Source organism: Ochotona princeps, chromosome 25, assembly GCF_030435755.1.
Source record: "Ochotona princeps isolate mOchPri1 chromosome 25, mOchPri1.hap1, whole genome shotgun sequence".
Classification (NCBI taxonomy): domain Eukaryota; kingdom Metazoa; phylum Chordata; class Mammalia; order Lagomorpha; family Ochotonidae; genus Ochotona; species Ochotona princeps.
This window is the reverse complement of record NC_080856.1, coordinates 25,125,692-25,150,833: the sequence shown is the minus strand read 5'-3', so window position 1 is coordinate 25,150,833 and position 25,142 is coordinate 25,125,692. Positions and strand designations below refer to the sequence as shown.

The following is a 25,142-nucleotide window of genomic DNA, read 5'->3' as shown; positions in this document are numbered from 1 at the left end:
ATGGACAGGGAAACGTCTCTCATCCTTTGTGACTTGCCACAGGCACTGGAAGAAGCTCCCAGACATTCTGCTGAACAACCACATTTGTCTTTCAAGCAGAGTTAACAAGCCCATCCCCAAGGGCCAACCATGGTGAGGCCTCAGTAAGAAACTGTTCTGAGGGCTCTGGAAGCCCTTGGCAGCAGCCCTACTAGGAGCAGACCCACCCAGGCGTAGCTACCACCATCTCCCGTCCCTTCTGCTGCCATGGGGTATGTGTGCGCTCACAGGTCCTGCAGCCCCGCCACACACACACACACACACACACACACACGCCTTCATGCGCACTGGGGTCTGTGCCAGTGTCTTCCCCCAGCAATGGGATGGAGTGCCCCTGACACACCCACTTTGTTAGTCTGTTTCTCTTGTGACCAAGGATCACAGGTGACCCAAAGGGCAGCTCTGGGGAAGCCAGTATCCCCGGAGACAGGTCCATATGGGGTCCATTGATTTAGGGTCAAGATGAGGCCAAGTCAGGGGTGAGGGTGAAAGTCTGTGCTTGGGTTAAACCTAATCCTAAGTTAAGGTCAATGTGGAGCTGAGCTCATGAGCTACACAAGGTAGACAGATGTGTTTGTGTCCACAGTCTGTGGGAGTCAGCTTGGGGAGCCATTGTGTCACCCAACAAAGCAACTCAACCTGGAACCCCATTTGGGACCAAAGGGTGCAGGGCAGATGACTCTTCGCTATGCAGAGTCCAGGATGGCAGGGAAAGTGGGAAGCCTTGACAGGAATCTGTGTCTGTCACCAGGGAACCCTTCCCCTGCCCCTGGCCACTGGGGCAGACCCAGGCTTCTGGACCTTAAACCCAAGACACAGCACAGTGTGGGATGGAGGGAAAGAGCAACCCACTGGAGTCTCCTTGGGATAATTATTTATTATTCATAGTCATCAGCATCTTCATTAATTATTCATATGATCCTTAATTATTATCCTTAATAAGAGCAGTAAATAGCAGAAAAGTCCTTGAGGTGCCTAAGGCCCAGGGCCGGGTGCCTCCGGGCAGTTAGACCAGCTAATGCCCCCAGGGCAGTGTTGGGGACCACAGACCCCCTGTCCACTGCCCGGCCCTGCCCCTGCCCCTCCCAGTGGGGCCCAGGGGAGCTGTTCCTTCACCATCCTCTCCCCTTCTTCCCGGCCAGGGCCTCCTGGGCGGGGCCTCCGAGGGGAAGGGCCCAGGTGGGGCTCTGGGCCCTGGGTGAGCCACCTGTCCACGTGTCCACACTGGGCAGCCCCACTAACTGCCTGGGTCTGAGCCGTGTCTGTGCAGGGGCTGGGAGGTGAGGGCCCCCAGCTGGCCCGGTAGGGAAAGGCGACGAGTGGGGCCATCTTGGGGGAGCTCTGGGGCCCCTGTAGGGAGCTCCTCGCACGCCATAAACTGGGAAACCTGTAAAGAACACAAGAGTGTGAGGAGGCCCGGGGCTGGGGGGGGGGTGGAAGAGGGGCACTGGAGGGCCTAGAGAAGGGGCCCAGGGCAGAGCAGGACCAGGGCTATTGAGGGCAGAGGGAGGCAAGTGCATTCCCACAGGCCACACACCAAACAGGGGGGCTGGGAGCAGCTAGGGAGCTCCCACCTGACCCAGGGGGCCTACCATGGTCAGGCAAAGCTAGCCAGAGGCCTCAACTTCTCCCTGCCTCTGCCCACTGGCACCCTGAGATTGTGGCATTTGAACACAAGCCCAGCCTGGAGTACACAGTCCCTGAACCGGGACAAAGGGAGACTAAGCTTCCTTCCCTCAAGCAAGAAGGAGCCGGGCCCCAGGCACTGAGGCAGGCTGGCGGCCAGGGAGAGTGCCAGGGCAGGCGGGAGGGGTTTGTGGGTGCTGCCGAGCCTGCTGGTGAGATCTCTGCGGGGGAGGCTGTGAAGGGAGACTGGCACATTTGCTGACGTGGGCCCTGGTGTCTGCAAACAGGAGCAGTCAGCATATGGGAGGGGGGAGTGATGCCAACGAAGGGGGGAGGGAGCAGAGCCCACACGGCGTCCTCGGGGAGCCCTCAGGAACTGCTGCAGGGTGGCCCAGGCACAGCTGTGCCTCAGGGAGGCCAGCAGCCAGCTCGTACACGTGGCCACTCCGGGGAGGACAAAGGGAAGGGGAGCTGAGACCCTGCTCCAGCACGGGTCCCCAGACACACAGGTGGAAGGGACAGATGTAGCCTCCTCAGAAGCCTGGGGGCTTGTCCCAAGACACACTGGTCTGCTACCCTCACCCCCGGCTGGGGTCCCTCAATAGCGGCTGGCTCCCTGCGCCCAGCTGCTGCGGCTTTGGATTGGGGGCTTTGGATTGGGGACTCCCTGCTAAGGCAGCCCTCCCGGTAGAGAGGAGTCAGAGCAGAAAAGGCAGGCGGAGCTAGGGTTGCGGTGAGGGGTGGGGGTATTCAGGAGCTCACCTGAGAAAGCGAGTCCAGGGTGAGAGTGGGGATGGGGCTAACAGGTAGCAGAGGGGAGGTGGAGGTAGGGCCAGGCCCCGGGGTGGTCACAGCACTGTAGGCGGGCGGGACCAGCGTCATCTGCCTCTGGAGAAGTTGCAGGACGGTGGCCATGTCCGTACTGAGCCGGGCCTCCAGCCTGCAGCAAGGAGGAAAGATGACAAACCCGTGGACTGGGGCGGAGGTGCTGGGGAACTCTGAAATCCCCATCCCAACCCCAGAACCCCAGGCTCCCTATTCGCTCTGGCTGTGACAGTCTGGGGTTCAACTCCAAGCTCAAGGCACCTGCTGCGGACAATGCGGCCAGCGGCTCACTGACCTGCCTCCGAGGACCCTCATCCCAGCCCAGCTCTCAGGGCCGTCCTCACCTGTTGAGCTGCCTCTGGAGGGCGTCCAGCCTGCTCTCCACGTCGCCCCGGGGCCGCCGGCCGGGGCTGGACAGAGGAATGTTGAGGAGGCTGGGGGCAGGGGCCGGGCAGCGAGGCAGCTCCTGGTACTGACGGCCCCGACTGTCCCCCCAGAAGCTGAAAATGTTGGACACTCCCGAGAAGGCGCCTGGAGGCGGAGGGGGCGGGGAGAGATGAGCCTGGGAGCGAGGCCCCGCCCCCGCCCGGCCCGGCCCCTCCCCCGGCCCCGCCCCCTTACCTGACAGCGGGTTACAGGTGTCGCTGCTCTTCTCGCAGTCCTCGGTCAGCGGCTCCCCGCCCGGCGGCTCTCCGGGGGGCCTGGGGCTGGAGAAGGGCACCAGGCGGAGGGGGCTGGAGCTGCGGCCCGGGCCCTCATCCTCACTGCTCTCAGGGCTGGAGGGGCCACTGGACGGGCTCTCCCCCCACGGCCCCCCCGGCCGGCCCCGGCTACTGGGCCCTGCCCCCGCCCGGCCCGGCCCCAAGGCCGACACCTCCCCTGGCTGCTCCGTGTCTGTGGGAAACAGAGAACGGGCCTCAGAGACGGGAGGGGGAAGGGAGGGCGGATCAGGGGAGGGCAGGGGAGAGGACGGGAGCGAGCCTGGGACAGGGCTGTGGGGAGAGGCCTTTGCTAGCCCCAATTGTCACTTGTGCTATCTTTCCCTACTGCCAACCAGGCTGGGAGCTCCCCAGGCCACCTCCCCGTCCCCTGGCTACCCTGGTCAAGGTCTTGGGTATGTTCCACAGGCCACTAGCCTCCCCAGCTGGCTGGGTTTGTGTCTCTCACCCCTTTTCTGTTCAAGGCAGCACCCAGGAGACCCCTGACCTGCCAGGACCAAAATGGCCTAGGCACACCCTTGCCCTGGAGAATGGCAGAGGTCTTCCTGGAGAAGGTGACGGCTTTAAATGGGTCTGAAAGCAGGGGCAGCATTTGTATTGCTGGAGTGAGGAGCGGGCATTCAGGGACAGGTCCTCTGCACCCCTCCCCCACCTCTCCCCAACCCCCCTCCCCCGCCTCACCCCTGTCTGTGCGCCTGCGAAAGGACAGCTTGCGCTTGCGTTGCCGATGGAAGCCTCCCTCCCACTCCGCACTGCCAGGCGAGCCCGGGATCATGTTGGTCTGGAACGGAGTACAGGCGTGAGGGATTTTCCCAGCTCTTCCGGGTCAGGCCTCAACCCTCTCATTAGTACGTGGTGCAGGAGGCTCTGCCCGCCACAGCCTGCTCCAGGCAAAGGCAACACTTCCAAGGGACGGGCGGCCTGGCTGGCTGCAGGGCAGGTCTCTGGAGGGCAGCGACAAGCCTGGATGGGCCACTCACATCTCGCAGGTTGAAGGTGATCTCCAGGCTGGACCAGAAGTGGTCTGAGAACTCGGGGTACATGTCCAGCACCTCCAGCAGGTCGTCACGGTGGATCTTGTGCAGGTCACAGTAGGTAAGGGCCCGCACATCCCCGTTGGACTTGCCAGGCCGTGCATACAGGTTCAGCGGTTCTCCAAAGATGTCATTCTTCCCTGCAGGCCACACAGGGGCCGAGTTCAGGCCAGCATCCAAGGTGGCAGCACCTTCTCTCCAGCAGTCCCAACTCTGGGTCCAACCCAACACCACTGCCAGCAGGGAGCGAAGGCTCTCACTCAGGAAACCAGCTACTTCTGTGCCTCCTCCCATTCAATGGCACCAGGCCTGGAATGGGGACAAGCCAGGGTACCCTGACTCTGCTCCCTGCCCTGATTTCCTTGGGTTATAACACTAACTCCACACACCTGAATGCCCCCATCCCAATGCCCTCCTGGCGGATACTGCGCCCCCACAAGCAGCGTTCTGTAGACTATGGCTCAAAACCCAGTAAAGATTCAAGACCAGCTGTTTGTTTAAAAAAATAATAATAAAAGAAAGAAATAGGATAGTCTAGCTTAGCACACAGAACACCATACAATAGAAAATGCCAGAATGTACCATGGTAGTAAGGCCAAGGTGTTGTTCCCTTTTAGTAGGGGAAGGGGAGTGTTTATGGGATGAGCATAGGTTTCCACTAAACTGGGAGATGGAGACTTCAAATATCCCATTGGGAGCCACAATCAGATGTGTTTGATGTCCTGCCCTGGGACTTGCAGAGTCCTGGAAGGACCGACAGAGGGCAAGAAGCCACCAGGGTCCTGGCACCCCTGCCCCTGTGTGCAGGAAAGGCAGGACTTCCTTGGCTGTGTGCTCTGGGACATGAGGCTGCGGGTCTCCACAAGGTGCTTAGCAAAGTCAGACAAACAGCCTCCCCTCCCACCTTGGCGCTCTAGATCCTACGTGTAGGAAGCAGGAAATATCTGCGGAGATCCTGGAGGCAAGAAGAATCTGGGGACCCTCATTACACCTTTCCCCTACCCCCGAGGACTATACCAGCTGCTCTCGCCTGCCCTTCTTGGAGTGTCAGAGACCTTGCCGGTAGTCCCAGGTTCACAGCCCTCAGGACTATGTGCTCATGGGGCTCAGCCCTGCCTCTCTAAGCCAGCACCAGCCTCCACCCATACCCAGGATGGCCACGACGACGTCACCCCGCAAGATCTCAATGGAGCCCCGGGAGATGAAGTAGAGAGCTGTCAGCAGGTCCCCAGCATGCACCAGTGTGTCCCCTGGTGGCGCATGCGTGGTCTTGAACTTCATGGCCAGGGCCCGCAGGCAGCCTTTGGTGGCCCCTCGGAAGGGCTTGCAGTGCTGCAGCAGGGAGCGGTTGAGGTGCAGGCAGATGTCAGCCTGCAGGCACTCAGGGAAGCCCTTCAGCACCTGGGGGCAACAGGATAACTCAGCACATGTTCCCCGGGAACTCCACCAGCATCCCACCCCACCTGTCCTCCACCTCCATCTCAGACAAGCCTCTCCATCTCCTGGCCCTAGCGATCCCAGATGCCCTACCACCCAGCACTAAGAGGACCAGTGTCTCAGGAAGGGCCTGGGTTCCCACTCCAGTGGCACCACCCCTAACCAGGTACCCCCAGGGGTTGGACCTTCATTTTCTCAAATGGGAGGTAGAGATGAAGTTCTGCCTCTGCCTGTTTGAAGGAGTTACGACCTTCAAATGCCAACCTGCTAGAACACCTGCTCTAAATGGAACAGTGTCCAATGTGGCAGTTCTGTGGGCATCAATTCCTCCTGAGCACAGGGGCCAGGCACCAGCCTGATCTATATGGCTCTCTGAACCAAGCTCAAGGCACCAAAGGTCCCCGCCTCTCCTCGCCTGCCTTTACCCGGCTCTGGGGCCTCACCGCATTCATGTCAATGCCATTGGTGTAGGACCAGGCATGCTGGAAGTACTCCTCGAGGCGCTGGCGCAGCGGGTTGGGGATCTGGTGGAAGCGGATGAACTCGCGCACCCGCAGCATCTGTGTGTGGTAGCGGGCAGTGCCCGAGTACAGCCGCTGGATGATGGCCGACACGTTGCCGAAGATGCTCGCGTACATGAGGGCTGGGGGCATGGGTGAGTGGGGCCATCAGCATCCACAGGAGCTGCCCAGGGGAACCCCTCAGTTTGGTCCCCTAGCATCACCAGCTTGGGTCCCATCTCAGTCTGAACACACACGCTTGTGATGCCCAAGTATACACACTCTAACGTGTGGCAGTCTTTCAGCAGGGCCTGGCTGCCCTCGCCCCCAAACCATGTCTGGGAGGTGGACCCCAGAGGCATTAATGGTGCAAGGTGCTCACTTGGCTGCCCAGCAGCCTCACTGTCCTCCATTGAGAGCTCGTCCCCACCACCCATCCCCCAATGCCTGCCCCATCTCCAGGAGTGCACTCACAGCCAATGAGCATGACGCAGATGGAAAAGATCTTCTCGGAGTTGGTGTTGGGGGAGACGTTGCCGAAGCCTACGCTGGTGAGGCTGCTGAAGGTGAAGTAGAGAGCTGTGACGTACTTGTCCTTGATGGAGGGGCCGCCCAGGCCGCTGCTATTGTACGGCTTGCCAATCTGGTCGCCCAGGTTGTGCAGCCAGCCGATGCGTGAGTCCATGTGCGGCTGCTCCATGTTGCCAATAGCGTACCAGATGCAGGCCAGCCAGTGCGCAATGAGTGCGAAGGTACACATGAGTAGGAAGAGTACGGCCGCCCCATACTCCGAGTAACGGTCCAGCTTCCGAGCCACACGCACCAGCCGCAGCAGCCGTGCTGTCTTCAGGAGCCCTATCAGCTAGAGGGGGAGAAGGGTGAGGGGAGAGGGGCAGACCATCAGTGGAGGCACTGTGGCCCTTGGAGGGAGCTCCAGAGGTAAGATTTGCGCCCCTTATCCCGACACTTCCTCATGGAATCTTCCTAATATTTGAAACACTCTGCGTGACGTGTTTCACCCACTGGGCCCAACACAGAAGGCTCATCCATCTTGGCCCTGGCTTTGGGACACAGCAGGCATGGTTCCCACAGTGAGAATGAGGAAACAGGAGCTCCAGAAGGCCCATGTTCCTGTGCTGTGGGTGTTCCAAAACTGTCCCCTTTAGGCAGCTGAAGTAGAAAGAAGAGCCCCTTCTGCTCTTTCTCTCAGCCCTTATAAAGCAGCTCCCGTGGCAAGCAGTCAGCTCAGGGTGGCTGAAGCACGCCACACCTCTGCAACCCCTCTCTCTTTCGCACCACCTCCCCTCCCTCAGCCCACCCCCTCCCAGCCTCCCTCCAGCATTCTTTGCCTCCTAGCCAACCCCACCTCCTCAGAGCCCGAGCCGAAGATGAGCAGATCAAATGGGATGGCTGCCACCATGTCAATGAGAAACCAGCCCTTAAAGTAATGGACGGCAATGCGGCCGGGATGGCTGACAACCTCCTCATTGGCGTTGACGTAGGTGGTACGGAAATTGATGAGGATATCCACGATGAACATGATGTCCACAATGAGATCCACCACAGCCAATGGCTGGCAGGCATAGCCACAATCAGGAGCTGGGGGACCCTCTTCTGTCTCTTTTAGCAAGAAGGCAGCCGAGTAGGGTGTGAAGACAGCCGTGTAAATGACCAGCAGCAGGATGAGCCAGTCCCACACAGCCTTGAAGGGGCTGTAGTGCAGGATGGTCCAGCGGTGGATGCGTGGTGCCTGTAGCTTGTACTCGGGCAGCACGTCAGCACCCAAGGACAGGACCTAGACAAGGCAGCAAGAGGCAGGTGAAGGGTGAGGACAGATGGCAGGACCTTGATGAGATATGGGGACCAGGGGGTGCAGGGGACGTCTCTGCTGAGGCCATGCAGAGGAAGAAAGGAGGCCAAAAGAGAATCCGTCAGGGGTGGGCATTAGCTTAAGCAGTTAAGACACTGCTTGCAATGCTCACATCCCATTTAAGTGTGCCTGGGTTCTAGCCTCAGCTCTACTCCCAATTCCAGTGTCCTGACAGTATGGCCATGTCATAGCTGACATAGTTGGGCCCCAGTCACCACATGGGAGATTCAGATTGAGTTCCCAGTTGCTGGCTGTAGCCTGACTCCAGGCATCCAGGGAGTGAACCAACCAATGAGATTAGCTCTAGCTCTTCTCCCATAGCAACTGACCCCGTCCCCTGCCCCAGACTTGGGCACTGCAGTGGCCAGAATATGATGCAGCATGGGGCTGCTAGAGGGAGTTCTGACCACATCCAGCACACCTGACTCCAGAGGACTGTGCAGTGACAATTGCTCCCCACCAGCAGTGCAGACCGAAACCTTCGGACTGTAGCACACCATGTCATCTTGCCCACACTCTGGACCAACACACACATGCACACACCTCAGTCTCAGTCCAGAAAATGTCCCAAGGACTAAAGTTAGTAGCCTGGGCAATGGCCCCAAGAGCCATAATCCCATAAACCAAAACTTGCCACTCCAGTTTCCTATGGGTCCCACTTTATGCCACCGGCCCAAGGATGTCAGCCACCCAGTTGCAGGCACCCTTGACGTCTCTAGAGGCAAATGAGACTAACACACTTCCTCTCACCCACCCACCCCCACTCTGCCAGCTCCCTCGCCACTCAGGCACACACAACCCACAGCCCTTACCCTCCCACACACTCACAAAGGGACATAACAAGCAGCCCAGCCCAAAGGAAATGGTGCCCAACTGTATGCATGCAGGCTGAGGATATGCACACAGGCTGGCCCTGCACAGGGGTTTCCAGCCTCTGCCACAGCCATGCAGGTGCAGGCCCACTGCCCAGAGCAGGTGCAGTAGCCACGTCACTCTTCCTAGGAAGGGCTCAGAGCGGCTCTCTCACACTGTCCATGACCTCCTCTGTCTCCCGATGGGTTCCACTGGCCACTCCTCTTGTCCTCTCTCTTGCCATCTCATTCATCCCAGGACAACCTGCCCAAGCTCTCCCAGCCTGCCCCCTGCCAGGCATCCCAACCCAAGACCTTGCCCAGCCAACCCAGAAGAAGCACAGTCTCGGGCCTCTGGGCTGCATGAAGTCCCAGAGATCCCGGCTCAGATACAGGCTGGAGCCCCCAGTGCACCTTCACAGAGGGCATCACTTTGACAACACACCATTAGAAGAAATCAGAAGTGGCATGAGTAAAGTCAGGGGCTTGGCCACACTAAGTGGGCACACCAACTCCAGAGGTATTAGATGGCATCAGAGGAAGTAAATGGGGTCTGAGGGCAGGGGAAGGGGCATGTGGCCCACCTTGGACCCCATTTCTTTCCTGTCTTCAGCCTAAGCAGATCGTTCCTTAAGGCCATCAGCAGGTGTGCATGGGATGATGGTTTCTAGAGGCTCAAGTGGAGACTGAGAAAAAGGAATTGGCTGGAACCCTGCAGACAAGCAGCAGGGTACACAGCTGCCCCCCACCTCCAGATGGTTCTCCTTATGCCTACAAGGTTGGGCCCTGGCAGCAGTGACCCTGCCCTGACTCTGCCCAAAGCTTGGCCTGCACCACCCCAGGACAGACACGCACGCATGGAGCATGCCTGTGATTCAAGGCCTGCTTCATGGGGGCTGCTGGCAGCTCTATTACCCATACAGCCCACCACACAGTCTCAGGGCCAGGTACACAGCCCTGCTCAACCTACTGTCCTATAGACTGCTGAAGTTAATTTACTGAAGCCAAAACCTGGGTCCTCACCTGTGGGTGGGTAGAATCCCACCTGCACCTGTCCCCCAGCAGGGACGCGCCTATGAGCCCAGAGACAGCTTAGGTGTAGGGAAGGTAGTGGCAAGGGTGGAGCATTCAGGCATACCTGGAATCACCTCCACCACTAGCCAGAGTCCTGAGCCGTCTCTTGGCTCCATAGGAGAGAGACGCTAAGGGCAGAGAGGTGGTTCCCACAAGGTAATAAGTAATCAGCTTGGGGAGCTGAGACAATGACCCAGCCAGCAGAACCCAGGCCACCTCTGAAGAGGCAAGCCAGGTTCCTCCACTCAGCAGCCCCTCACCAACCACCCATGGCCCCCTTAACCACCTGCACCCTCAACTCCAGCCTCCAGAACTGCTGAAAGCAGCTCCAGCCCCCCTCACCTGCTGCAGATCCACGCTCAGCACAGACAGCAAGGAGCCCCCGTGCTCTGTGCCAGGCCTGGCTGCTGCCCACCATTCCTCTCCCAGCCACCGCCTGCTGGCATGCTCTCCTCCCTCCAACTCCACGCCATCCTCTCTGAGCACCCATAGCTTCCCTGTCGTCTTGTTCTTCCCTTTACATACACAGCTGGAATGGTGTGAACCCCAGAAGGGGATCCCCCAGACAACAGGAAGCCTAGCCAGGGAAACTGGGCGGGGAGGAGAGCCAGCAGGCACCCAGGACTGCCGGCAGCTGGGAAATCCCAAGCTGTCCTGCTTCACGGAAACCCTCCTTCCTAGCTGGAAGCTGCACGCCCTCCGGCAGAAGCTGCCTGCGGGGGTCCCCACTCTCCGAGGGGAGGAGGGGCTGGGGGTCACCTACCTCCTGGGCCACCAGGCTGGAGATGCGTACAGCCCGCCTCACCCGGCTTTTCTTGGCCCTGGGCCGCAGGGCCCCTGTCCCGCTTGCCTTCCCTGCTGGAGCCGCCATGAAGGACCTGGCTCCCCCAAGCCTGCCTGTCCCAGGGCCCGAGGGCCCGGCCAACGGCTCACCTGCACCCCAGAGGCAGTCCCAGCCCAGGCGAGCAGGGCAGCCTCTGGCATGAAGCCAAGGTGGTTGGGGCCAGGCCCCAGAGCTGGGGTCACCCCGGTATGGAGCGTAGGCAGCAGCCTGCCTGGCTCAGGCTGCCCATGGTCCCCTGGTATGGGCCCCCGCGGCCAGGGTGCTGCCGCGCTCTGCCTGCCTGCCGCCAGCCCGGCAGCTGCGGTCGGAACCTCGGCTGCTCTGGCCGGCCGGCCCCTCCTCCTTCCCCCCCCACCCCCACCCCGGCACACTGGGCTCCCCCGCCCAGCCCGTGCCCGCCCCTCCGCCCCGTGCCAGGCTAGGGGCCCCCTCCCCCGCGGCCCGCTCCAGGCTCCTGCTGCAGCCGCTCCCGCAGCCCGTGCCCCTCCCCCTCTGCCCCGGCAGGGCAGCCGGGACTGTCACGGCAGATTAATGGTCTCCCCAACACCCCCGCCCCGCCGGTCCAGTGCCTAGCCAGCCAGAGTCACAGCCGCCCAGAGGTGGAGAGACTGACCAGGGACTGGCAAACACACCCGTGCACGCCGACAGAGACGCACACACACAGACCCACAACAACATGGCAGGCAGACATGGAGGGCTCCCGCACAGAGCCAACACACAGGGGGCTCAGGTAGGGACTGAGAGAACAGGCAGGGACAAGAGGGGGAGATAAGGACCTGGGGTGAGGGGGAATGTTCCAGAGTCAAGGCCAAGGGGTTTGGAGACCTGGCAGGGACCCAGTGAGTCAGAAGGCATCTGGAGCAAGGCCAGGAAGGCTAGCCAAGCAAGATGGGCAGCAACCTCACAGAGGCCACCCTTGGCAGCTGCCACCGCGGGAGAAGCTAGAAGCAGCAGCTGGGGACAGGTCCCCCACTATATGGAACCCGGCACTCGGTGCAGGCACCTGCAGTCCTGAGCACGCGCGTGCACACACACACACTGAGGCCAGCATGCGAGGCAGCTGAGGTAGGCAGAGGAGTGCAGAAGGGGAGGAATGCAGACCACACAGCTGCTAGGAGGGGACAAAAGACCAGTCTGGTCCTGCCACTGGCTGGTTTGGGTTAGTGCCCCCAAAGGCTCCAGATCTTCTCTGGACCAGGCGTCAGCCCACCACGGTTGCCCCCTAACTACACACAAAAGAAGTCACCCCTCTCTGTGGGGGGAGGAGAATACAGGTAACAGCTCTGGGCCACCGGGACATCCTAAGATGCCAGTCCCCCAGCCTCACATTCATCCTCACGGTGGCCTGAAAGAATCAGCAATCTCTTGACCTTGGCCTCCATGACCTCAGAATCTGCATTGCTTCCTGCTGGCCTGACACCCAGTACCTTTCTCCCACTCATCCTGTTAGCAGACCTTGTCCCCTGAGGCTGACTTCTCCCACCCTCCCCTGCACTCTTCCACCCCCAGCCTCAAGTGCCCTATCCTCTCCATGCCCCCTCAAGCCAGACACCACACCTGCTGGTCCCAAAGCCACCTCCCGGTTCTTCCCCTCCCCTCCCATCCCAAATCTGCAACAAGGTGCTGTTCCGTTCCCACTTTACCCACAGCCTGCCCCTACCTCTTCCCATACAAGCTCCTACAAAGTGAAGTGAGAGTTGAATCCCTACCTGGGTGACCTTCTCAGTGACATTGTGGGTCCGCTCCTTTATCTTGGGGGCTATGATCTCCCGGTCACTGGTAGGCGAGGCCAGGAAGGGATCTCCCTTGAGGTCCACGAAGTTGAGGGTGATCTGCGGAATCTTGCTAATGGTGCGGTAGCGCACGAGGTCCGAGTCTGAGGTGGAGTTAAGCAGGCCACTGCGCAGGGGGTGCATAGCCCCTGGGGTGGAAAGGCAAATGGGGGGTCAGGCAGGGCACTCAGACCACAGAGGAAGACAGAGAGGGAGAGCTCCTGGAAGGCCAGGCCCTGGGAGGTTCTGGCTCTGGGACACAGGAGGGCAGCAGAGGAGGGTCAGGAGCTGGAGGGAGAGTCATGGAGGCAGGAAACCACATAACCCCCCATTTCAAAGAAGCTGGCTGGGACACAGAGAGCCCCCAGGGAGCTGGTCTGTCCCACCAGCCAGGTGGTATAGGGAGTCCTGGGCCTCTCCCACAACCATCCCCCTGTAGGACGTCCTGGGAGAGCCAACTCTGAGGGCCAGCAAGAGCTCTGGGAGTGTAAGAATGTAATGGGATGAATGGACATTTAATAGAGTGAAAGGCCACTTAATGAGATTAAATAAGTGCTTAATGGGATTTCCATCTCCGAGGCACGAGGGACTGGCGGGAAGGAGGAAACTTGAAGGCCTGCCACGGGGGGTAGGCGTGGGGTGGGCTGGGGCTGGGATGGGAGTGGGAGCGCACGGGGCTGCGGCGGCCGCTGCCCTCACCGGTGCTGGCATGGCGAGGTGGCGGGGGCAGTGCCCCGGCGCGCATAGCCTCGATGTCATCGGCCGAGGAGGCGCGGCGCACGCTGGCGCAGCTCTCCCGGGAGCGTGTCCGGGCCAGGCTGCAGCTGGAACCCGAGGCATCGGGGTTGAGGCTGTGTGCGCGGGGCGACCGCTGTGGGCCCGGTGCGCTGACGGGCGGCGGTGAGCCAGAGCCCACCAGCGCGCGCCGCTCCTCCGCCGCTGGTCCGAGCCCCGCCACGTGGTTGTCCATGGCCGTCACCTCATCCAGGGCCAACGACTCGCTGCTGGGCGCCGCGGGTGTCAGGTCCACATCCACCACGACGGCCCCCGGGGCACCTGTGCCGCCGCCCGCACCACCCGACCGCGCCGACGACGATGACGACTCGCGGGCCGTCAGCGCTAACAGTGCGGGCAGCTTCAGGCGGAAGGTCTTGGCACGGCCTGTGGGAGAGCAGAGGCAGGTGGTCCTGGGGACGGAGGCCCAGCTGCAACCCTAGCCACCGAGCTGCCAGCAGGGGAATTGGGAGACCCTGACGGCTGGCGCTGTTTGATAGCCAGTGCCCTTCTAAGACGCACAATTCAATTCTCAGCCAACAGCCAAAAGCCTCTGATCATCAAAAACAGCCCCTTCGCGGCAGCCTACACATAAATCCTCCTGGAGTCTCCTAACTGCAGTGCTGAGCGCCAGCGCCCGTTTTTGCCAATTTAGGCCAAAAAAAAAGGTTACATAACTTGCAGGAGGTCACACAATCGGTGGTGTTGCCTGCACCTGAGTGAGGGGGCAGAGGGGTGGTGCCTTGGCCCATGGTGGGGATGGCACCTGCAGGGGAAGCGGGGCTGTGTCACCAACATGGTCCATCCCAAGCTTGAGAAACCAAGCACTGAATGAAGGATAAAGTCACAGGGGTCACCCTGCTGAGAGGTGAAGCCACCTGAGCCTGTGTCCCCTAGGGAAGGAGCTGAGGTCCCCGGGGCCTCCAGCATGGGTGAGCAGACCCCCAAAAGCCTCTTTTCAACACGCAAAGACCACACAGGGAAGGAAGCCTGAGAAGCCATCCAGAGCCGACTTTTGTGCATGAGAAGGTCAGCCAGGATGGAGACAGGACCACACCAAACAGGGCAGTGGGGAACCACGCAAGCAAGGTGAAGAAACAGGAGACTATCCTGGTCCAAGAGCCTGTGACTCTGGACTCCGCTGCTGTCCACTGGGTATCCATCCTGGGCCAGGCAGCCCCAAGCCTGTCATTGGTGTTCCTGCATCCCCCAACACCCACACACCCATCTCCAGCCACCTCCCTTTCTGTGGAACACTGCCTCGGACAGCCCCAGCCCCCAAGTACATCAGACCCATTCCTGGGCCAGCCCAGGAGCATGACTCCACTTACCAGGGGCCAACCAGCTGGTTGGGGGACCCCGGTGATTGGTGTCACGAGCCGGGGACCCCACCATGTCCTTCTCCATCACCACCTCGAAGTTGAGGATGAACATGATGACAGCCCCATCCTCATTCTTCACGGGCACCACATCCACCAGACAGAGGAAGCAGCTTCCTGTGGGGAAAGAGGGACCAGCTGCTGCTGTGGCACCAGGGCCGTCTCCACAGGTACAGCAGAAAACAAAACAGGGTGGACCCCCAAGAGCAAAAGGGCCTAACCACCTCTGCCCACACCCTTCCTGGCACCCTCTCCATTGTCTTGCAGCCCTACCCTCCACCCTGGCCACATGGGTGCCAGCATGTGGCTGCTCCCTGGCTCCACCTGCCCAGCTTGCTGCACGGAGCTCCCGCCCTCTCGCTGCCCTCTTTGCCTCTGTGTGTCTCCCTCCCCCACTGGCTCCTCAGTCTCCCCTGCTCCATCTCACTTCCCCTTCCTCTCCACGTGTCTTGGCGTTTCCCTCACATGGGGCATATCCAGCCCACAGACTTGCGGCCCAGAATCCCAGCTTTGCTTCTTCATCATCTGTACATTTTCCTGAAGCTGTGCCTTGTGCTTCCTCTCTATAAAATGGGAACAACAATAAGGGTTCTTTGTTTTGTTTTCTCAAGGGTTGTAAATGCTGCCTGGTGCCTGCTGGATGCTGTGGACAGTTGGTGATTGTGATCTGCCTCCATCTGTCCTCTTCAGATTAGCCCTTGCCGTTGTGTCGGTCCACAACAAGATAAGGGCAGCCGTGGAGAACAAGAGTTCCAAACCTTTACACCAAGGCAGCAGTGCCACGAGGTCCAGCCACAGGAGCTTGTATTTCATCAAGGTCCTGGGCTGCGATGTCTTATCGATACAGAAACCAATCCTTCACCTTGCAGTCTCAGAAGCACTGCTTCTAGATCTTTCCTCTCCCTCTCTTGTCCTTGTTTTTCTCTCCCTGTCCTTGGTGATTTTTTTGTTGTTTGATTGTTTGTTTTGTTGTTTTGTTTTTTTAAATTTCTCCTCCCAGTCTCTCTGGTCACAGGTGGTGTCAGTTCACCATGCCAAGTGCCCCTGGCCCACCTGGGCTCCCCAAGTCCCCAGCACACCTCACAAGGTGACTTTTGAACAAGCTTCCTCTAGAGTGCGCTCTCGGCTGCACCCAAGGCCTAGTCCAGATCACCCACACACACCCCACACTCCGCCTACAAGAAGTCCTCCCTGATAAACAAGAGAGCACATTCACATCCCTCTGCTGCTCCTCTGTGTGCTCCCTGCTCCTAGTCTCCTGACTGGAAAGGCTTCCCTCCTTGTCTCCACTCCCCTCTGTCACCTGTCTGCTCTGCCTCCCGGTGTCCGTGACCCCTGGAATAACTGGGGCAGGGGGCACTGCCTAGCAAGTGGCCGTGGCAGGGGCAGAGCTGAAGTGGAAAGGTGAACATGGGTGGATAGGTGACCCTACCTGGTGAGCTACTATGTGGTCCCACTTGGTCCCTGGCAGCTCAGCCACACCTGTCTGTCCTGTTTACCCTCCCAAGAAGCATCCTGCAGCTTCTCCCCCTTCCTTGCCAGGCCTACTCTCACCCCCTCTCCTGACTCAGGTCACAGCAGGGGTGGTCGCAGTGGTGATTTGAGTCAAAGGAGGGCCAGCACCCTGTGACAAGGGACCTGTGCTGGATGCCTGGCTGGCCAGACTCAAGGAGCTGAACACTGTGAGGGACAAGGAAGCAGCTTCAGCCACAGCCCAGGTGGGGATGGCCTGACTCCTGGCACCTGCTGGGGATGGGCTTGTGAGCCCAGAGCAAATGGCGCTGATGGTGTGGAAGAAGGTGAGGGCTGTACCCGGGGAGGGGCTGGCCAGGAACTCTCCGCCCACCCCGCCCCTTCCACTCACCGAATCCCAGGCCCTCGCGGCTTTGCCCAGGGGGCCCTGTGCTCCCAGGGCTCTGTCTGGGTCCCCCTCCAGCAGCTGCTCTTGTCCCCTGACCTCCGGCCTCTGACACACAGCTGTGGTGTTGGGAGCTGCAGGGGGCTGGGCCCAGCTGGAGGCCGTTTGGCACCTAGACAGCCTGCCTGGAGTTTATGCCCTAATATGGTGATGGCCAGCAGCAGCCTGAACAGGGCCTAGCCTTCCCCGGCCTGCGGAGGGGCCAGAGAGCAGGAAACCTTAGCCCTGGACACCCCAGCACCCACCCTCCTGCAGCCCAAGGTCCCCACCAGGAAGCAAGTCTCAGGGAAACCTGGAGTCTGCACCCTAGCCCTCTAGGGTGCATGAGGACTCTGCCCCCAACACAAGACCCCAGAAATTCTGACCCTGAGACCCCAGCACCCCACCCCCACTTCCCAACCAAGCTCTTTTGTGAGCCAGGCAGGAGCTACACCCTGGGGCCTGCCCAGCCTCACTGGGAGACTGGCATCTCTAATGCTGTCCTGGGCCACGAAGGCTCCAGGAGAGGCCATGGGGCCCAGGAGGCACTCACACACACAACCCGGGGCCCTCCTCCCTTTGTCAACATTCAAGACATTTTTCCTTTCAAATAACTCCTGTCAAAGGCCTGGTTATCCCAAAAATGTGAACTGGAGCCCTGCCTGAGGACTGGGGAGAGAAATGGCTGAGGGGGATGCAGAAGGCAGAAAAATGTCACCTCCCCAATGGGCCGGGCTCTTCAATGTCCAGCCTTCCCCAATGCTGCCTCTTGAGCTGGGACAAGGGGCCAGAGCACCTGCCAAACCAGACCCCATCCGGTCACTGGCTGGGGTTGTGAGAGTGACGGTCCCAGAAACTGCAGGACAGTCAGTCAGGCCGGGAGTCGGGGAGGGGGCACACGTCCCAAGCTGCGCATGGGCACAGAATCAAAAGGTGCTCCTGGGGGACAATGAGACTGCGGCCCTCCCTCAACTTCCCAGCAGAGAACTGCTCAGAGCAAAGGAGCAGAGCTGCACCCTGGGCTGGCAACGGCACACATGAAACCCAAAACCGTTGCCCACCCACCTGCCCAGGTGGCTCTCCCCCAGCCCCAGAGCCCAGGCCATCATGCCCTCTAGATCCCCACACCCTCCCCACCTCCCCAGGACAGAAACCAGCTTCAAGAAAGGTCCAGCCGCCTAGCCAGGCGAGACCAAGCCTGCAGTTCCCCTAAGAGCCACTCTGTGGCAGGCACGGCCTACATTCCCGGGCAGCCAGCAGCAGGAGAGCAGGAGGGGGAGGCGGGGCAGTAGGCTGTGGGATTCCCTGTCTCCCCTGGGAAGAGGGCGGGCAGCCGAGGCAGGCGGCCTGTGCGCAGCCGAGGGACACAGACCCTCCCTGAGCCCCGGGGTGTCCAGCTGCAGTACCGGGTGACCATGCTCACCCCACCAGGTTGCAGAGACAAAATCACCTTGATAGACATATGACTAAATGACTGACTCAAAGGGAGTCTCCCCCAGTTCAAGAAGGAAGAGAGATGTCCATGGATGGCTCAGTGCCTTGATGCAGCCCTTGCCAGATCCGTGTGCTGTCCACTCCCCTGGCTGCCGAGATGCTGCTTGGGGAGAGATGACTTACAAACGAGCCTAGGCTGCCACCTGGGGCTTTGGATGCCCTGGGAGGCAGCCATTGATTAGCATCCATTCCCTGCCCCCCACCAGGATCCCCAGCTCCTTATGCCATCCACGACTTTGGCCCCAACACCTGCCCTGTGCCATGTCCCTCACAGTCAGTCTCCAAGCAGGCAGAAGTGGGACTGGACACAGCTCAGGTGTATCAGGGACAACCAATCCTGAACCCATGGAAGGTCTCTGTTATGGTCAGCACACACATTCTGGCTGGCTTTCAGAAGTTTGCCGGGGGGGGGGGGGGGGGGGCGGGGTAGGGAGACACTGTCCTTGTCCAGCCTCCTATACCCACCCCAGGGCAAGGGGCTCCACCTACTGGTTGGCCAGACCCCAAGCAGGAACCGCACGTGGCTTTAGCAGGGCAGGGGCTGGGCAGCACCAACTGGGAAGAGGAGGCCCACCGAGGAGCCCAACTAGCCTTGGGCAAGTTTTTCTGGGTGCCCACCTTCACCAACCCCAGTGGGGTCAGTGTGAGGGTCAAGACAGAGGAAGAGCGACTAAACCAGTCAAGTGAGCAAGCCCAGTCCAGGAAAGCTGGCCTCCTGCTCTCCCTCTTGCTTGCTGTATGTGCAGCTGTGGGCAGGTCATCACCTCTCTGAGCTTCAGACTTCCTGGCGGTCCTGCAGGAAAAACAAGTGAGTCCTTCCCTGGGTGCCAGGTGAGATGACAGATGGCCTTGTGGAAGCATCCAGAGCTGGAACGAGGCAGAGGGGCAAGTCCCTGTGGGGAAGGTGACCTCGGGAAGCAATCACCCTCACCCTGATGGCTTGCCTGCCTTGCTCTGAGCGGGAGAAACTGTGCCTAGGACAGGCCCAAAGTCACGCTGAGGGCAGGAGGTTGGGGCTGCAGGCGGCCCTGTCCGCCCCCAGGCAGGGAGGCTGTCAGCAGCAGCCCAGGGCTGTGCAGTGTCAGGTTATATTTAGCCTGGTGGCGGCGACAGGAAGATGCAGCAGCAGCCGCTTCTGGCGGGGGGCCACCGTGTCACTAACACCACTCTCATGGGCAGCCGGGGGCCCAGGGAAAACCAGAGACAGTTGCGGGCCTGGGTAGGGGGAGGGGGCAGAGTGAAAAAGGTTGCGAGGCCAGCTAGTGAATGATGTAAAAGAGAGAGCGCAATTCTACACGCCTGACTCTGAGGGCAGAGCATGGCAGAGCCCCGGGGACACTCAGTGCAGGGCAGGGTTGGGGCAGGGGGGCATCGCAGCTTCCACACAAGCCTCTGCAGAGGACTCATGCTGGCCACCTCTGTCCAGGGCCATATCTAGGGTTCAGGGCCTCTAGCCCCCTGTCGTGACCCACACATGGCACACAGCGTGCTCATGCCATCCACCTGGCACGGCAATGGTCCCAGGAGGCCAGCTCAGCCTAGAGAGCCCAGCTCTGCTCCAGGCCCTCTCAGCAGGGGACAGACTGCAAGTCACAACCCTGCCCTCCTCTTAAAGAGTCCTGGGAAGGTGAAACCATGTCACACCATGGGGAGAGCTGACTTCCACGGCTACACTCACAGCCCCAAGCAAGCCACCATCGGTCTGGTCAGTACCTCCCACTGCACCTCCTGCTCTCTCCTGCTCCACGCCACCCCAAAAGCCCCCTGTCAGACGTGTCCTTGACGTCTCCAGCTGAATCTCCCTTTGCACGAGGGCGCCGTGCCAGGCTTCTGCATGAGCTGCCTCTCTCCAGTCGAGTCACAGCAGTGAGGCCAGAGCAGACAGCTTCCCGTGGCGGGGTAGGAAAGCCAGGTGTTTTAAGGAACTACAGAAGGACTCTTAGTGGCCTGCGAGTATAGACAAGCCATGGTCCCACCCTCTGGGCTCCTTTCCAAATGCATGGACACAGCCTACAAGCACAGGACAGAATTGCCTCATCTCCAGCCCAAGTCAGAACAGCAGGTAGAGCACTAGTGAATCCAGTCCACAGGCACCACTGGACCCAGGGACCAATGCCAAGATGCCCGCCTAACAGGGGTGCAACTGCAGCAGGAGTGAGATTTCTGAGCATCCAATCCCTCAGCCCTGCTCCATGCTGATCCTCCACACAGCCTGCCACGGGGTGGTGGAGCACCCAAAGCTGCCACTGTCTGTCAGGGGACAATATGGGGGTCCCTGATTCCACTGGTGCTCTGCAAGCTTCTAGAACTGTCCCCCATCCTGGCTCCCGACATAGGCCAGAGAGCCTGGAGGGGCCTTGATAAACCACTCCCAGTGTGAGTTCTGTCATGGGTCACCAAACCAGCCACAGCTTCTTGATCATTTAAGCCGAAAGTTAGTGATTTCCCAACTTGCCCACCAAGCGGACACTGGGAAGTACCAACCAACAAATGCAAACACCAACAAAAATCCGCGGAAAAGTCAGACGGAATACTTGAGCATCAAAACACACGACCAGGACCCAGAGACAGAAAATGGCCATTATTTACAGATGATGGTGTCATCTCCCCCAGAGGACCAACAAAATCAACGATAAACAATTAGAACTAATAAGACAGTTCGGCAAGGTTGCCAGATACAAGATCAGACCACGAAAATCTACACCATTTCTCTACACCAGTCAGAGGGCAAAGAGAAAACAGTCAAAAACAAACTCCCTTTAACAATAGCAACAAGGAACAGAAAGCACCCAGGCACTAACCAAGAATGTACAAGATGCCCTATGGTGAGACAAAAACAAACTTTAAACTAATAAAGGGCAGAGAAATTATCTGGTAAATGGAGAGACAGTCTAGATTTTTGACTGGGACTAATATAAAGATATCAGTGCTCTCCAAATGAATCTATAAAACCCATCTAAACCCAATTAAGATTTCAGTGTTTTTTTTTTCTGTTCAGGCGCTCAATAAACTTTCTCTATAATATATAAAAAGAACAGAGATCCACAAAAAGTCTTGTCAACCTTTAAAAAAAGGAAACAAAGACAGAGGATTTGCCTTATCAGATACTAAGATGTCCTAAATGTCATGGGTTTTTTTGTTTGTTTGTTTTTTAATGTGGTCTTCATGCAAAAACAGGCAAATATTTGGGACAAAATAGAGGGCTGTAAGAGGGACCCACAGCTCTGTGGGAGATTAACCTATGATAAAGGTGGCCCCACAAATCAATGGAAAAGAACAGAGTGTTTATGAGACGTCTGGGGAAAGCTGGCGCATTACACGGAAAAAATAACACTGGATCCCTCCTGGACCCCACACGCGAGGTCAGCTCAGGAGGACAACAGCCGCAGCTTACAGAGTCACAGTGGACCTCTGCAGGCTCAGGTTCATGACGACTTTCTTCACCAGGAATTCAAAAACACAAACAAGGGGGAAAAAATCATGAATTCTTTGCTATTGAAATTGTCTTTTTTGGATAAACTGAGCAGAGACTGAATGCAAGATGTTTGCAATATTTCGATTCCAGAAGGAATTCACATCTGGAGTATATACTGAAGGATCAATGTATGCATTTGCATTTCTGGAACACATAAGAAACTCTTGAAAATCAGTAAGAACAAAAGCCACAACCTCAATGGAACAATGAGCAACATCAGTGGGCATTTGGCACAGCAGCCAAGACTCCACTTGGGGTCAGAGTGACTGGGTTCAAGTCCCGGCTCGACACCCAATTCCAGCTTCCTGCTAATGTGCACCCAGAGAAGCAACAGACTCAAATATCTGGGGCCTTACCATCCACCTGCAAGATCCAGGTTAAGTTCCTGGTCCCAGGTCCAGCTGCAGCGAGCCTTTAGGGTATGAACTACCAGATGAGGTATGTGTGGGGGGGGTGTTTGTGTGGGTGTGTTTGTGTGGCTGTGTTTGTGTTTCTATGTCTCTGAAATAAAATAAAATAAATAAAAACTTTCTTTAAAAAAATTAGCAATGGGGGCCCAGCACAGTAGCCTAGCAGCTGAAGACCTTGACTTGCAAGCACCAGGATCCCATATGGGCACAGGATCTAATCCCAGCAGCCCCGCTTCCCTTCCAACTCCCTGCCTGTGGTCTGGGAAAGCAGTCGAGGATGGCCCAAAGCCTTGGGACACTGCACCTGCGTGGGAGACCCAGAAGAGGCTCCGGGCTCCTGGCTTCAGGTAGGCACAGCTCTGGCAGTTGCAGGCACTTGGGGAGTGAATCATCAGATGGAAGATCTTCCTCTCTGTCTCTCCTCTTCTCTATATATCTAACTTTCCAATAAAAATAAATCTTTTTTAAAAAATAGCAATGGGAGTCTGGTGTGGTGATTCAATTGGTTAATCTTCCCCTCACAAGTGCTAGGATCTCATATAGGCACCAGTTCGTGCCCCAGTGCTCCACTTTCCATCCAGCTCCCTGATTATGTGCCTGGGAAACCAATAGAGAATGGCCCAAAGCCTTGGGACTCTGAACCCATGTGGGAAACCCGGAAGAAGCTCCTGGGTCTTGGCTTCAGGTCAGCTCAGCTCTGACTGTTGCAGCCGGTTGGGGAGTGAACCAGAAGATGGAAGATCTTTCTCCCTGTCTATCTCTATAAATCTGCCTCCCCAATAAAAAAATAATAATAATAAAAAATAAATCTTAAAAAAAAAAAAAAGCAATGGGGCCTAGCACAGTACCTTAGTGGCTAAATCCTTGCCTTGCATGCACCAGGATCCCATCTGGATGCCAGTTTGTGTCCCGGATGCTCCACTTCCCATTCAGCTCCCTGCTTTGGGGGTGGAAAAGCAGAGGAAGATAACCAAAGCCTTGGGACCTCGCACCCAAGTGGGAGACCTGCAAGAAGCTCCTGGCTCCTGACTTTGGATCAGCTCAGCTCTGGCTGTTGCAGCCACTTGGGGAGTGAACCAGCAGATGGAGGATCTTTCTCTGTGTCTCTCCTTCTCTCTGTAAATCTGCTTTTCCAATAAAAGTAAATAAATCTTTTTTAAGATTTATTTTATTTTTATCACTAACTCAGATATACAGAGAGGAGGAAAGAAAGGAAGATCTTCCGTCTGATGACTCACTCCCCAAGTGACCACAACTGCCGGAGCTGTGCCGACCTGAATCCGGGAGCCAGAAACTTCTTCCAGGTCTCCCACATGGGTGCAAGGTCCCAAGGCACTGGGCCGTCCTCGACTGCTTTCCCAGGCCACAGGCAGGGAGTTGGATGGGAAGCGGAGCTGCCGAGTTTAGAATCGGCACCCATATGGGATCCCGGTGAGATCAAGGTGAGGACTTTAGCTGTTAAGCCTCTGCGCTGGGCCCCGTAAATAAATCTTAAAAAAATAATAATAAGCAATGACCATAAGCAGGCAATTCACTTCTACTTTTCTAAGTAGGTCCAGAGGGCCCTCCAGCCTAAAATATACTCAACAGAAATCAAAGACATGCAAACAAAAGCACCAAGATACTGCTTTCTCCCACAGATTGGCAAAAATTAGAAAGGCAGATCACGTCAAACATGGCAGCAATACCAGGCTGCAGGGATCTCCTGCTCCACTTACGAGGGCGAAGTTGGGCACAGCCACTTGGCTACACAGCCCAGCAGGACTGTTGGGTGTCCCAGTATTCCATTCCCCTACAGTTCCCCTCCCAGACATTCATCCCACAGAGGGACCATGCATGAGGATGTTCACTGCTGACAATCTGGGGTCCCTCCCCGGAGGAGTGGGCAGGGAAGTGTGGTAGCCACACCCGAGCACGTGAAGCTAGCCGCCCGGAGAGAGCCAAAGGCATATTCCTGTGTAAGAAAAGTGAACACCAGAATACAATATACAGCACAGTTTGATTTGCATAAATTAGATCTACACGCATACATCCAGACAAAATACACATTTGCAAGAACATATGCAAGCAACACATTCACAGTGAGTATATCTGAATGGTTGCCTCTGGGGAGTGCGATAAAAGGGAAAAGGAAAAAATAAAATAAAATGCAAGAGAAAGGAAAAAAACACTAACAGGAGTACTGTGGTTTCAGTTCTTTAGGAGGGAAAAGGAGATGGGGTCAGCAAAGTCTAGGGGTGGGAAGTGCTGGGCAGGGTGCACAGCAGGGACTCAGGGCTCACTCCCCACAGTGACAACAGCTCAGTCCAGGACCCAAGGCCAGCAGAGCAAGCCCTGGCTCTGCAGCTTGGTTGGTGCCAGGTGTCCCATCCTGAGAGCACATGGGTGACACGTAACATGAGCCCACTTAGCAAATGAGGAATGGAGCCTCTCAGATCCAAGCTAACACCCAAGTTTCCTGAACCCCGAGCCCTTTGCATCGCAAAAGGGCACTGTGGGGCAGGACAGCCACACTGCATGGGGCACCGGGGGTGGAAGGAAGACCGTGGGGCTGGAGATTTTCCACTAAGGCAGTTCCTAAACAAGACGCTCCCTCCTGCAAAATGACAGGGGAATCCCACCTTCAGAGCGCCACGAGGCCGCCTGTGAGGAAGCAGGCAACCCCTGCACTGGCAGGCTGTGCAGTGCAGGCACAGCTGCGCGTGAGCCAGCTACACTGACAGGGGCAACTGCGCTCCGCAGCTCCCACCCAGCTAGCTGTTTTGGGCGGCTCTAAGACTTCGCTCCCCAAATCAGGCCTCCTCAGTTCACCGATGTGGGGGAGACTATGACCCCTCCTCCAGCAACCTTCCCTGTGCCCCACACTCTCCCCCACCCTCCCACAGCCCTCTCACGGAGGCCATTAATTATTCCCTGGTCCAGTCCAACCTTTCTGACAGCCTCCTCATTGTCCTTTGTAACCCTCTGTCCCCGACCCCAGCTGTGCACAGAGTGGCAGACCAAGGACCAGAGATGGGAAGCGACTTTCTCAAGGCTACCTCACAAGTCTGTCATCCAGTAGAAATTGGTCCCAAGTCACCTGACTTCCAGCAGAGAGCTTCTGCAACACAACACACTGCCCC

At 58.0% G+C, this 25,142-nt stretch overlaps 1 protein-coding gene across 3 annotated transcripts in view; it reads right to left on the bottom strand.

Annotated features, from left to right (window-relative positions):
* Positions 1-1,124: 1,124 nt before the first annotated feature.
* The window catches only part of KCNH2 (potassium voltage-gated channel subfamily H member 2), a 32,699-nt gene continuing 8,681 nt past the window's right edge, over positions 1,125-25,142 (bottom strand). The window contains exons 3-15 of one of the 3 annotated variants that reach the window (XM_004594428.2): positions 14,697-14,861; positions 13,291-13,752; positions 12,529-12,740; positions 7,547-7,975; positions 6,655-7,042; positions 6,124-6,323; positions 5,392-5,644; positions 4,190-4,383; positions 3,891-3,990; positions 3,112-3,384; positions 2,835-3,021; positions 2,428-2,605; positions 1,125-1,426 (exon numbers count right to left, since the gene is read on the bottom strand). In XM_004594428.2, the coding sequence (XP_004594485.2) occupies positions 1,277-1,426; positions 2,428-2,605; positions 2,835-3,021; positions 3,112-3,384; positions 3,891-3,990; positions 4,190-4,383; positions 5,392-5,644; positions 6,124-6,323; positions 6,655-7,042; positions 7,547-7,975; positions 12,529-12,740; positions 13,291-13,752; positions 14,697-14,861 (3,191 nt within the window). In that variant the 3' untranslated portion in view covers positions 1,125-1,276. Of the gene's footprint in view, positions 1,427-2,427; positions 2,606-2,834; positions 3,022-3,111; positions 3,385-3,890; positions 3,991-4,189; positions 4,384-5,391; positions 5,645-6,123; positions 6,324-6,654; positions 7,043-7,546; positions 7,976-10,738; positions 11,142-12,528; positions 12,741-13,290; positions 13,753-14,696; positions 14,862-25,142 lie in introns of those variants that run through there. The other 2 variants (XM_004594429.2, XM_058681406.1) reach the window with 2 other exon arrangements.